Source organism: Taudactylus pleione, unplaced genomic scaffold (genome assembly GCF_031769625.1).
Source record: "Taudactylus pleione unplaced genomic scaffold, aTauple2 ptg000015l, whole genome shotgun sequence".
Classification (NCBI taxonomy): Eukaryota; Metazoa; Chordata; class Amphibia; order Anura; family Myobatrachidae; genus Taudactylus; species Taudactylus pleione.
Window position 1 is genome coordinate 31065518 of NW_028284417.1, and position 15049 is coordinate 31080566.

At 39.8% G+C, this 15049-nt stretch overlaps 1 protein-coding gene across 1 annotated transcript in view; it reads left to right on the top strand.

Annotated features, from left to right (window-relative positions):
- FHL5 (four and a half LIM domains 5) overlaps nt 1-2778 on the top strand; it is a 111508-nt gene extending 108730 nt beyond the window's left edge. Inside the window, exon 8 of the mRNA XM_088470865.1 lies at nt 2316-2778. Within this exon, the coding sequence (XP_088326991.1) occupies nt 2316-2467 (152 nt within the window). The 3' untranslated portion in view covers nt 2468-2778. The remainder of the gene's footprint in view (nt 1-2315) is intronic.
- The last annotated feature ends 12271 nt before the right edge of the window (nt 2779-15049 follow it).

Sequence of the window (15049 nt, forward strand, 5' to 3'; positions counted from 1 at the left end):
TACTCAATTGTACCGATGATTTCGCAGTTTTACTAAACATTACAGATGTGTGATAAGTAAAGTGGGCATCCTTATGTAGTGCTGCAAGGGAATAAGGATCACAATGAATTTGCATACTATTGCAGTTGAACTGTAATCACTATTGCATATGCAGTTGCGTATGGTAGTGAATCAGGCCCTATGCCGCCACCACCACACTAAGTGAATGCACAATGAAGTAGGAAAAAATGGTTGCCCAGAAATGTTATAATAACAATTAGAAGGTAATTACAATAAGGTATTGTTATGGTATGTAGTCAGGATGCCGGCGGTCGAAATGCCGACCACCGGCTTCCCGACAGTGAAAGCCCTGGTTGGGACTAATGATAGGCGTCTAAATACTGATGCCTATCATTAACCCCATTCTGAAATCCCGACGCCTGGCATACTGAACGTAGGTAATCCAGGCGCCGGGAGCTCATAGCCACAGGGGGGAGGGGGAGGGTTAGATTTAGGGATAATGGAGGGGGGGCTAGGCTTAGGCACCCCTGGGGGGAGTTTAAGGTTAGGCACTATGGGGGAGGTTATAGTTAGGCACCCCTAAGGGAGGTTTAGGGGGGAGAGAGGGGTAGGGATAGCCTACTTATCTCCACTGTCGGGTTCTTCATCTGCCGGCCTTCCGGCATCGGGCATCTGGCGGTAATACATACCAATTCCATTATTATATATTGATATATTTATTATTAATTCAATTTAAGATTACAGACAGTTTAAAAAAGACTAAAATAGCCACATTCTGAGTTGGATGCATCCATATCTATGTGTGTATCTTGTGTCACTGTAGCTGCTGTTATGTTAATACTGTTATAAGCCCTTCCCTGGTGTACAGCTCTGCATCTGAATGTGCTAGGACTGAGACGCCCACTTTGATTGTCTTTAGACGCTGTAATCTTGCTTAGTGCTTCTTTAGATGCAACCAACTGTTGCACCATCAAAATTGCACCAGTGCAGATTTTCTGTCAGAGTATGGCCTGCATGTGATTATGCATCTGAGGGCCTGATTCAGCAAGGAACTCATGGATGCAGACACATGCACCCGTCCGCTGTGAGAAAATGCGAGAAAATGCTAATCAATGCATATGCACGGAGACCGCAGCACAAGATGCAGACGCCAAGCCCCATATTAAGCCGCCCATCTCCCTTTACTCACAGTCTGATCAGTACGCAAGATAGCATAAACATCGGTAACATCGAGAACCATTGGGTCCATTAGCATAATAGTGGTTGACCTGACCTTTACTGTACTTTACTGGGGCATTCATCTTGTTTTGCATCTTGCAATGCCATTCATCGCCAGCTTCTCATTCAGGCATATAGGTCCTATTTCCTTTAGCTTCTAAGCAGATACAGACTAGTATCAAATCATACAATCATATAATTAATAATTAATTAGGCCGTTACTCTACCTTGAATACTGAGGAATCTATCTCATTGAGATTTTGGATGCTTGTTCTTTAGTAGCATTTTTCATTTCTCTGATTTTTTTTTTTTTATAGTTAATGTAAATAATTAACACTAATCAATTAATTCAATCTCATTTGGATTCTTCTTTTGTAATTATTTGTTCCATTTATAATTTTTTATTTATTGTTATATTCTATAATCAATCAATTTTATTTGGATTTTGTTTTTCAATAGTTTGTTCCATTTCAATTTTTTTTATATTGTAGTTATATTCTGTAATTAATCAATTACTCAAACCTTTACCTAGCTTCCACTAATATGACAACCTCCATTTACCTGTGCTGGCCTCAGGCCTCTGATCTAGTTCTTGAATAATGAAAACATTCTATACCATTGTATAGTTTATATTAAATTGCCATCCTGTCTACCACTGCAGTGTCACTATGTTTCCTAGATGTGCTATAGTCTTTTTTATACTGTCATGTGTTTATGCCACTGCTCTGTCATTAGTTTAACCAGTCAGCTCGCTGCAGCTTTTGGCCAATATGGGTGAAAACTTAAAACAATATTGTGAGCTGTGAGATGGTCAAAATTGACTGGAAATGAATGTTATTGAGGATAATAATACTGTAGGCACAAAAAAACAGGCACAAATTACTTGCTGTTTTTAGAATTTTATAAAGAAATCCAGATCCAAAACCAAAACCTAAACACTCGAGGGTGGTTTTGACAAATACAAAACATTTTAGGGTGGTTTGGGGAAAACTAAAATAAACCACAACACGGGGCTCTGCGCACATCTCTAATCATTTCTCATGGCACAATAATTATTTCTTATTTACCAATGTAAGTAACTTTTTTTTTCTGAACAGGTCAAGGAGGTGGCAAATATATCTCATTTGAGGATCATCAGTGGCACAGTGACTGTTTCATCTGTGCAAAATGCAGAATATCACTTGTCGACCAAAAATTCCTCACACATCATAATGAAATATATTGTCCTAAGTGTGGTCATGACATATAGATTTTTAACTGTGTATGAGATGTATGTGTCCAGCATGCCACATATAAATATGCATGTGCACATTGCCTGTAAAAACATTTCAAGTGTAACAAACACCTACATACTCACTGTGGTGGCAGCAGTTTTGTTAACATTCAAAAATGGCTGCCTCCACTGTCTTTAGGCAATTTAATTATGTACCTGGTTAAGCAAGTGCATTGTTGTTTATTAATCTTAATTTTTTTTACACGTGTTTATTAATATTTGGGTTTTTTGGGGTGAATTCCAAACAGTGCTGCCAAGAGGGTAGAGCGTGGCAGCTGAGTGGAAAGAGGGGAGGAATATATAAAGTGGGAGGGGAGAAGGGCGCAGGGCTTGTCCCAGAGAGGAGCAAGCCCCAAGTTACTAGCCTCGGTAAGGGTCAGAGGGGGGAGGAGGTGGGCAGAGAAGGGCTGTGGGGAGGGAAAAGGTGGAGCAGCTGGAAAGGGGAATAGCTACGTGGTAAACCTGCTCCCTACAATACAACACAACACATATACTGGAGCCTCTCAAATGTTTTGATGGGGCGAGCTGCCACTCCCCACTTTTCCAGTGCTTATGAAATAATTTATAGCATATTTTAAAATGTTTGAGGCCTTCTATCTTCCCTATGTTTTTTTCTCCAAAAATAGATAGAGCTATGTATTTTTATTTTATTTTTGAAACTCAGACACATACCGTCTTCATGCATAATTGTTGTAGTAAACTTAATAAATATTGATGACAATAAACCTGTTTTACATTTGTTAAAAGAGACTATAGAAGTTGTATGGTATCTTCTCTCTGGTCCATTTTTGTGATAGATGGGAAAACTTTTTTGCCACTTTGATTCACATAGTACAAAGGATTTTGTTAATTATCAATATTTTATTTAATTGCTGCAATTGACAATTTCCACAAAATTCTTCCTTGCCTAACATTTTAGAACATTTCATCATTAAATGTGTAAAATTAATTTGTATAATGAATTACTGTACTGCAATACTGTTTTTATTAATATTTTCATTTTTATTTTAGTAAATTCCAGAACAATAGATGTCTTAATAATGCTTCCTGTCATGCTTTCCTCTCTGCTGCAAATATCATTAAGAAAGAAATGCATTATATAATACTGTATTAATATTTGCTTGACTTTATGGTGTCATTGTAATTAATATTGAATACAATAACTCATTAGTGGCTACAGATGTTAAATTAATAACATATTATAAAAGAAAATGGAAGTATTGTGTGATATTTTTTTCTGTTAACTGCTTTTTATTAATATACATTTTTAAAATTGTGTATTTATATCATTGTTGCTTTTGTTTATCATTACCATATTATGAAACATATTATTAAATAATTCACATCAATTCTTGCCCCATTCAAACTTACAGCCTAAATTCCGTACCAAACAAATAAACACACACTAGGGTCCTTTCAGTTAGAAGCCAAATTAAAAGCAAAAAGGAAGCAACAGAATTGCCATGTTATACACAAAAAACCACAACATTTTAAAACATAACATTTATTATTCACATTAGTATTGACTTATTTAAAACCAGCAAAATAAAATGGATAGATAAGAAAAGTGAAAATGAAAAATAGAGAAACACACAAAATGAGATCTCGCACCAACCTAATCTATTAATCTTTCACTACTGAAAATATCAGTTAGTTCCCATACCCTAACACTTCATAAATATAATTACAAACAATATTAGATTTATATATGAAGGTGCTACCTGACAATCTTGAGATAATTTAACAAAAACAAAGAAAAAGAAAAGATATACCTCTGGTGCACTGAAGGGATACCAGTAGTATGAATAATTTTGATAACCTAGTAAGACATAACTTTTATTATGCTTTATTAAAATTTTGAGTCCTGAGGATAACAGGCGAAATAATTAAAATAATAGAATAGATGTGACATATATATGCATATGTATATATACATATATAAATACAATTAGAAAGAAAAAAGTGATGCTAAAATAACATCTGTCGTTGGTCTATTGTACATATGAATAGTGTTAGGATGTATACACTATACTTATAATTTATTATTTTCTTCAATGTACCGTCTGTGGCATTATTAGGTTTCCAATAGTAATAATACTAGTGACTTTTAGTTAGCGGTTCACACCTTGAAACATTGTAGCACTGTGACGTTTGAGTAAGATATTAAGTAACAGTGAATGTCATTCACACAATTCAACATGTAACAATTCTCACACCTTCATAGTCTCTTCTTCCTAATGGATTTAATAGTCACATGTCAGTTATTTCTATTCTAGAGTCACTGTGCTGCAGTTATATCTCTGCTTGCAATCATCAACGCATGCACTGGATATATTTCTCCAGGCTTCAGCTCCCCTTTGAATAAACTCTCTCCTTATGATCATGATACAGTATTATCAGTACCAGGGCAACTGTCCTGTCTGTATATCTTTATTGTTATTATTGATCATATATGCATGTGATGGTTGCAAATTTAGATTCACTTAAGGACTGACTTTATTTTATAATAGAGTACTAGATGGTATCAATTCACAAGTTCTGCTGTAGGTATCAAATACTACTATTGGTTACCTATATAACTCCGTGTACAGGTAATATTACAATATCGGACATAACTGTTCATTGTTTAATTTCATGCATACGCCGTAGTTTCAGTTATATATTATTCAGCGTTAGTACATGTAAACAGTGTCCTTGCTTCCTAATCTGAATCACATAATGGACATATTGTGACATATAATCATGCTACTGACTCCACGGGCAGCGTAAGGTGCTAGCAGATTTTAGTTCCCTTAGGAACTGATTGTGTTTTTTTTTTTTTTTTTTTAAGTAGTGATTTAACTTGATATGCATTCTGTACCTACTCCTGTATTTTATTTGTGAAATGAAGCTTGTAATTGAACTGGAAGGCGGTCTCCTGTGTAATTTTTTTCTAAACTATGGGTTGTTATTATTGTGTCCATTTATAACAAATAAAATCACATAATAATATGTATTGGGTGCTTGGGAATTAATTCAATAACCAAGGGAACATTCTAACCTTATATATGATGTTAAATTAGTCGAACATAATTTATATATCAATCTTCTTATTTAAGGGATTATTTTAGAGATGTGCAGGTTCTGTTTCCAGGATTTTAACTTACCTGATCTGAATGGTGACTTGGATCTCCCCACCATTTTCAAATTCCAAAATTAGGCAAAACATCATCTTTCCGGCATTGTATCTTTCTTGTTTTGGATCCGATATACGTCCATCCCGCATTGATTAGGGTGGTATTTTACACAGGGCCGCTGGAGAGGTAGCAGTGTGACAGTGCCGAGCTCAGCTAGGCTAGAGGAATTGGATGTTAGATAGGACTAGGAGGAGTGACAGTCCCTTACTGTAATACTGGCCGAGCTAGTTTTTGATGTAGGCAGTTAGCAAAACATAAGTTTTTAATTTCTATAGTGCAGGAACATCTATACTATAATATAATAGTATATATATATCCAAATATACTGTATATAATTATATATATATATATATATATGTGTGTGTGCGTAAAACTTACACTAGCACTACTTGTTCACACTGGTGCTAGTCTGTAGTAACTTAACTGAGCACTGCAGCATAAGTTCCATTAACCCTTTGTGCAGAACTGCAGGAGCAGCAACTAAGTACTAGCGCTGTGGCTTCTTCCACAAGTCATGGCAATACTAGTCCTTCAACATCATCTATTAAAGCCAGTGCTCAAAGGCATAGAGCAAGGGTGGGCAATAAGTGGCCCTCCAGCTGTTGTTCACCTACAAATCCCACAATGCCTTGCAATAGATTTGGCATGGCCAAATAGCAAAACTGTGGCAGGGCATGCTGGGATGTGTAGTTCTACAACAGCTGGGGGGCCGCTTATTGCCCTCCCTTAGCATAGAGGATTTAAGTCAGGCATCTGAAATAAAAACCATATCTTATATTGCTAAAAACAAATCACCTCTAATAAAGGGAAAGCTTACTGCAGAAAAACATAAAATTGGCAACATGCCATATACCACATACAGTGGCAAGAACAAACTGTGGGTCAGCAAGGACCGCAAGTGCAAAAACGCATGTACCAGGTCAATTGATGCGTTCTGCGCATCCATCACAAAGTGATTGACAGGAAGTACCGATTGGGGGGGTGACGGGGGGTGTTCGGTGAAACGCAGGCATGCCAGTGCATTTCAACACTGCTACAGGGGTGTGCATTATTAAGCCCCTGCGATGGCATACACAGAATGAGCGCTAGATACTGACAGGAAGTTTAGCAGTTTTTGAATGAGGTCTGACCTGCCTTAATTGTGCGGGAGGCTCCGATGGTACTCTATGATACTGACTATGTTCACAGACTTGCAAGGTATCATGGATGTGAGTAAAGGGAAGTGGGCATCTTTATGTTGTGCACTGGCGGCATTGTGATTGCAGTCATTTGCATAATTTTGCAGAACTGCGTATGTGCTTGCTGCCTGTCATGCCTTACTCCATGGAATCCCCTACTAAAGGGCTGAAAGCTGTGGTCCTGGGTTGAGGGAAGAATCAGAGGCAAGGGGCCTGGATGTATGTTCTCCTCATCCACAAGTATCGGACATTGATGAGACCTCACCAATGGTGTGGAGTCTAACCTGCCGGGAGGTGTTCACCAGTGTCCCCTCCAAGCAAGATATGGGTTTCAGCTGCTTCCAGCAAACAGGTCATGGTCCTTTGGTCAGCTATCCGATACCAGTGGGAAATGGAAAAATTTCTGGGGCCCACTGGGCCCACTGGGCGTACGTACTCTATACAAGCAGATACAGGGTAGCACAAAGGAAATAGTCTCCTGAAGTGTTATAATGACAAACCATAGGAAAGTTCCACTGAGGAGTAGAATGCTGCCAGCACTGGAGGAGGATGGTGATTGAGCAGACTGAAAAAGCACTGCCTGTACGGAGTGTGAGTGCTGGAGTACCGTTGGTACAGGAGGTGGATTCTGTGTTAGGATTAGAATGGAGATGTACAGAGTACACGGTGTGCAAATCCAGACGCACCAGAGAGTGGTTTAGCAATTGTACTCAATAGCGTGTACTGAGTTCACGGTGTGCGAATCCAGATGCACCGGAGAATGGTATTGAGATGATAGTAGCAGTCACTTGAGAACAAGGAACAGGAACCTGGAACAGAATGATGACAAGCATACACTGGAAGTATGACGTTGCACAGGAAAGTTCCTGGTGTCCAGAGCCCAGTTATATACCCGAAGGTAGCAGTTCATTGGAGGACTGTGTTAGCTGACCTAGACTATGCTACCATTGGTGAAGGAACAGTCAGGTGAGGAAGACTAACATCATGGTGCCCATGACCTCAGAAACCAAGACATGGAGCCACGCATGGAAGTCCAAGAGCACCTAAGGTAAAATCCTCAGTGCCATCACCCGCCGCCGCACCTAACGTCTGACCACATGAGAAATCATGGGAAGCCGGTGCTGGGGTGAGTAATGGCCGATCCTAGGCCAAATCCTGACACCGCCATGATCACATCAGCGATCCTTGCTGAAATGGGCCCTGTGTGTGCAGAAATGTCACAAATCCCTGAGGAGAATCTAAGTGTGTCCACGAGTGCTATGTGTGAGTCTGACCTTTCCGATACAGGATACAAAGAGAAGTCTCCTTCCACAATTTTTGCACCCTCTGCCAATATGGGGAAGAGCAGCACAAGTAGATATGCTGACATAGAAATTAAGGATGCTACTGAGGACATGCAACAGGATGAGGGGGATATTTGTGTAGCTGACACCGTGAATGAGGATGTTGATTATGAGAATAATGTTTGTGTTAGTGAAGTACCAGTGGAAGCAGTTCTTGCCTGTGATAAGAAGACCATTGTCATGCCTGGCCATAAGACCAAAAAAGCCACCTCTATTGTGTGAAATTATTTTTACACAAATCCTGACAGCATTTGTCAAGCCATCTGTACCATATGTGAAGCTAAAGTAAGTAGAGGTAGAGATGTTAACCATCTAGGGATCTCCTCCCTGTAACATCATTTGCAGTGAGTTTATGCAAATTATTTGGGAAAATCTCAAAAATACTGTAAAATAATAACTACAAGCAGTCCAATATCAGTTTCCAGCAGCATGGATAGATCCCAGCACCTTTGTCATCAACCTCTTCATTAATGATCAGAGGTAGTCCTCCTGCATCCAATTTGCGAAAGCTGACTTACCCCTCCCTTATCCAGGATGCCACAGAAAAATCCTGGAGTGCTAGATTTCTGCTGCTGCTGGGGATGAATCTTCATCCCAGAAGGGGACCATGAAGGCTAGGGTTAAACAACAATTGTCTGTAAAATAAGAGGAAGCAAGTATGAAACCAGCCATCCAGTTGCACAACAAGTCACTGAAGCCATGATGGCTATGCTAGAATTAGATCTGCGTCCAATATCCACAATCAATGCATGTGGTTTTCGACAGTTAATTGTGGTCCTGTGTCCGCGCTACCAAATTCCATCTCGATTCCATTTTACAAGAACAGCAATTCCTCGCCTGTACCGTCAATTAAAAAAGACTAGTTCTTGGCCTAGAAAATTACATTGTACTCACTATCCACTTAACCACAGATATGTTGAAAAGCAGTACTGGTCAAACTAAAAATTATATGACTGTGACAGCCCATTCAGCAGTGGCAGTGTCTAACACACAATGTCAGCTAATTCACGGCAGGCTACTCTCTGTGTCACCAGCTTCACTAAGAGGCATACCAGTGTCAACCTGTTAGAAAAACTCAGAGATGCCATAGCAAAATGGCTTGCCCCATTAGGACTCTCCTCAGGATTTGTCCTTTCTAATAACTCAAGTGACATTGTGAGAGCATTTCAACTGGATGAATTTGAACATGTCCTATGTTTTGCCCACACAATAAACATGGTGGTGCAAAATTTTTAAAACAATTAAAGAGGCATGCAGGGGATGCTGTCTGCAGACAGAATTTGTTTGACATTTTCAGCATTCAGCATTCACTTATAGAAGGTTGCAGTAGGGCAGGAACAGTTCAATTTACCATGCCACCAAGTGAAGGAAGAGGTAGAGACCAGGTGAAATTCCACCCATTATGTGCTTTAGCGAATGGAGGAACAGTAATAAGCCTTCCAAACCTACACAATAAGCCATGATATAGGGAGAAGAGGAGGAATGAACCTTAGTTCAGCACACTTGAGAATACTCTCTGTTTTATGCAAGCTTCTGAAACCATTTTAAATTGTAACTAATTAAGTGAGTTCAGACAATGCCATCTTGAGTCAGGTGTTTCCCATAATAAAACTACTGGAAAAGCAGCTAGAGAAACTGAAGGAGGCGATGATATGAAGTGATTCCGCTAAGTATGCTGGACTTGTAGTTCAACTTCTTTATTCACTTCACTAGGACCAAAGGGTTGTCAAGATCCTGCATGTGAACCAATACATTGTCTCAACCATGTTAGACCCTAGTTTTAATTATTACATAATGTCTTTCTTTCCAACTGACACAAATCTTATCAGTTGCAAAGAGCTCCATGCCAGCAAGTTGTCAGCTCATATGGCACATAACACAATGACATCTTCTGCTTCAGTTTCTCCTGCAAGTGCTGCTACCCAGAAAAACAAACCTTTTCCAAGAGACCCTCTGGGGGTAAGGATGATGAGTCAACTCAGCGCATCAAGTGAAACATCATTTTGACATCTGGGCTTAAATTTACTAAAGTGAGAATTTTTAGAAGTGGATATGTTGCCCATAGCAACCAATCAGATTCTAGCTATTATCTTCTATAAGATGCTAGTTAAATGTTAAGTAGAATCTGATTGGTTGCTATGGGCAACATCTCCATTTCTAAAAACTCTCACTTTAGTAAATGTATCCCCTGGTCAAGCGTAAAAGATTTGCCAACAATTTTTGACATCTCTACCATGAATCAGTCTAATAAGATGATGGACGATTATTTTAATGACAATGTAAAAATTAGCATGTCACATAGGGTCTGATTCAACAAAGATCGCTATTGCGAGTGCAGCTGTGATTATGCATGCAGTTCACCTGCAATAACAAGGCAAACCATTGCGATCATAGCACTACATAAGGATGCCTACTTTCCCTTACAAGCATACTTAGCAGAATAGCAAAACCATCGGTACAATCGAGTACTCACACACAGCCTCACGCACAGTTGCACAAGCCCTGGCCTTACTCAGAAATTGCTAATAACCAGGCACGCTATGAAACCTCACACTGCGTAGGCTATCGCAATGGATAATGCCCCTGAAATGGCGTACGAATGCACTGAAAAGGCGTACGAATGCACTGGCACACCTGCGTTTCCCCGACAACCCCCATCACCACCCACAAATGGCACATCCTGTCAATCACTCTGTGATGGGTCTGCGTAGACTCTGCAATCACAGTCCCAATCACAGTGGCTAGTTTGCGCAAGCGCACTGCTTTTTTTAAATTTTTTGCAGAACCCAAAAATTGGCTGATTGCATGCGTAATCGCAGTTGCATTCAGTAATGAATCAGGCCCTTAATCAATTTGGAGCTGCTTGTACAAACTAGCTTTGGTGTACTTAAGCTTTCCATTTGTCGAAGCTGGATAATTGGCTGAGACAAGATCAGTTTAAAATTGGATCGCAGCGACGCCATCTTGCGACTGGCCGCAAGACGCAATCTTGGAAATGAGATCGCAAGACGCCATTTTGTGAATGGCCACCTAAGCGCCATTTTAGATAAACTCACACTTTAGGCGATATTACTATTAGCATCATGCAATTGCATCTTTCACCATTTCTCATACACACATTAATACGCACAATTGCGCTGTTAACAAGTCGCATATTAGCGAATGCATAAGACCCTGTATGAAAACGCTGAATATTAGCTCCATGCACACGCATCTGCCCCAAGTTAACTAGCGTCTTTACATCAAACCCCACATACTCACACATTACATATTCACATACAAGGTTCCATAAGCTATAAGGTATAAGATTCGAGTATGCACATTTATTATCATTGCTAGGAAATAAAGGTTATTTCGTAACTAAGGTTTTATACGTGATAAGTAAGCCATGTTTGGTATTGTACTGATGCGTACTCTCTCAACAGTATTCCGGTAATATCGATGGAGAGATCGCAACATGCATTCTCAACTTATGGACCGCAGAGACTTCAAGCAACAAAATGTACATTATATGAACAACTGTTAGGATTTGCATGAGGCGGGAAACCAGAGATCACCAGTTGTTAGAGGCTGGGCTGTGTCTATTTGAACCAACCTGTTAAATGCCTTGTAACATATGCGCTCTCCTTTAGGACCAATGGTATTAGCAACAAACTTCTCTATTGTGTTGTTTATTTTTTTGGGGGTATAAATATGTGTGCTCTGACCCTGGGTTCCTGATCTTCGTGCTGAATGCTGATTGACGAGTGGTTTCTTGCTGATGCCTAACATCTGGACCAGAGAGCGCTGCGTATGTATAATTGTACTTGGGTCTGCATAATCTCTTTGCGCTAAGATTATATGAGGATCACAGCGTGTAACTGCTATACTTTTACTTGAATAATACTTTGTGCTTTGGAACCACAGGTTCTAGGTCTGGAGTCTTTATTTACTGTATGACTGCGTACGCAAATTAGCATCATCCTTAGAGGTTTATAGGCAGAATATTAGAAGGTATAGGCAGGGGTATATAGTGGTTCAAAGGCAGTATCCTTACATTCACCGGTGTGCACTCAGCAGGGTGGGACTGCCAGGACTCCAGTTCTGGGCCCGGATAGAGAGGAATGCCTGGGTGACAGCGGAGAGGAATGCACCAGGCGGCAGCCACGGAGAAAGAGCATTAGTGGCATTTGAAATAAGGAGCCGGCCACAAGCAAATCACAACTCGTGAAACGGCAGCCAATCAGGAGCTTTATGAAGAATATTTATTTTAGTATTATTCAGAAACATGAACATGGCAAGATAAATAGTATTGTTTTATGACCTTTTCTCAGTTGCTGCAAAGCAAGGCCACATATTAAATTAAATTTTCTTAATCAATTAATCAATCACTACATATCCCACTACATACCCCACCTCCATTTCCCTGTACTGCCCTCAGCCTCTGATATAGTTTTTGATTGATGAAACCATTCTTTCTATGGGGTTGTATAGTTTAGTAAAATACCATCCTTTCTGCCACTGCTGTGCCACAATGTTTCATAGATGTGCTATATTTTTTTAAACTTCTGTGTGTTTGTGCTGCTACTCTGTTGCTTAGTTTAGCCAGCAGGCCTTTGGACAATATTGCTGAACAATATTGTGTGTTATGAGGTGGTCAAAATTGTCTGTTTCTATCATTTATGTAAAATAAAATCCAGATCCAAAACACGTGTGGGTGGTTTTGGCAAAACCAAAACATGATGAATTAGAACCAAAGAACTGGAGTCCACACACATCTCTACTTATTACATATAGTACTGTGTGTAAATCACTATGAATGGTATTTTTTCCAGAGTTGTGGATAACCCTTTATTGAGGTAATTGTCCCTTGGGAAATTAGATTGTGCCTGTACAACAACTGTTACAATGAATCATTAAAAGCACACTCAATAAATTTGATATGTAAGTCAGACATTATCTGTTATAACAGTGTAATTTTCAGTGCATTTATTGTAGACTGAATCTTTAATCAGATATATTTTATTTAATATGCCGTTTGTCTGGTATACCACTTTTCGGAGCTTGTTCCCGGTAGGCAACACCATCTACAGATGACATTGTCTAATAGGAGCCTGCTGTATATGCTTCTTACCAGAGACTTTCCCAAAGGGATCCAATAGGATACCTCCCAGTGTCATCTGCGGCTCACGCATGTGCAAAAGGACTCCCAGGTCCCCACGTTTCAAAGGACAGCTCTTATCGGAAGAACTGTCCTTTACGGTTTTAATTGCAAATCTTGATACATATGGCTTTAATAAATGCAGCTATACGTGTGATCAGTGGCGGGATACATTCCACTTTATGGCCCGTATTCAATTAGAAGCGAAAAGCTGAGATCTGCGGAAAAGTATTGTGGATCGGAGCTTTTCGCGTGGTGGAAACTTATCTCTGTATTCAATTCCAGCCGGGTTTCGCATACACGGAAAGTCAATGCAATGTAATAGGCGAAAAAGATTCGCCTCTGAGTAGCAGGAGATTAGAAGTGCAAAACTTTTATTTTAGGGTGCAAAGGTGGGGAAACCACTCAGAACCCTTGGGACAGCCCCCAATGGACAACTGCATCAAAAATTTCCAGAAAACACTTAAGAACACCCCAAAAAAGTACTTTCATTTTGCGGGCAAAAAAGCACAAAGTGGGGGGACAACTTCAAAAACTATTGAAATAAGGTTCTGGGGGTGCACTAAGAGGGGTGCCAAGTGTTTTTGGGATTGCAGGTGCTTGTATGACGGAGGAATAAACTTCACTTTAGAGACATTAAAATACCCTAGCATCCATTTTCAGGTACCCCAAATTTGACAGGACTACTTATTTTCACCCAAAAATACTACTTTATGCCATTCTACACCACTTCTGCAAAGACGCTAATTAGAAGCTATTGAAACAACTTAAGTACCCCAAATAGCTTTATTAGGGCTATTCTGGCACATGTACATTGAACCCCAATGTTAGTTTAACTTTTTGGGGGGTTCAGGCTGCTTTCCCTAATTCTGGCAGCACTTTCCACCTGTTCCGACTTCGTGGCTTACCGTTTTCGCGTGGTTTGGATTGAATACGGTGAATAGCGGGGGTGCACATGATAAGTTTCCGCGTCCAAAACACGCGATATAGGTAGAAAGTAGGGCAAGCAAAACTTTTTTGCGGAAGCAAAACTAATAGAATACGGGCCTATGTGTTAGTAAGAGGTGTGTGGGCCTCCATGTCAGTAAGTTGTGTGCGACAGTCTGCATGTCTGTAAGCCCTCACTTGTCAGTAAGTTACTGTATGTGTGACAGTATTGTTGTGCACAGTATTGTGCCACATTTCTTGAATTTGTTATAGTTACAATGACAAGGATTCACATCATGCAACCGTGTAAGTGAAATCCCTGTTGGATGTGGTGTTTCCCTGATAGGTTACACAGTATACTATAAGATTGAGAGGTCTATTTACTAAGCAGTGTTAGGAGAAGTGAAAAGTGAAGAGTGAAAAGTGATAAGGTGCCACCCAATCAGCTCCCAACTGTCATTTTTCAAACACAACCTGTGAGATGGCAGTTAGGAGCTGATAGGCTGGCACCTTATCACTTTTCACTCTGACTTTTCACTTCTCCTAACACTGCTTAGTAATAGACCCCTTGAATCACACATGTTTAATGCAAAGGACCAAAAGCTTAGGGCTTTTTGTCTCATACAATTACAGTTTAGTGTTCAAGCACCTGTAGCTTGTGGCTGCACTGTAGAGGAAAATGTTACATTTGCCACACTGGTAGTCCAGAGATTATTGTTATGCAATGTTCACAAATATTTCTGTCTGGGGGGGGCTGTTTTGCATTCTGTTCTAGGGGGAGGGGGGGTTATACT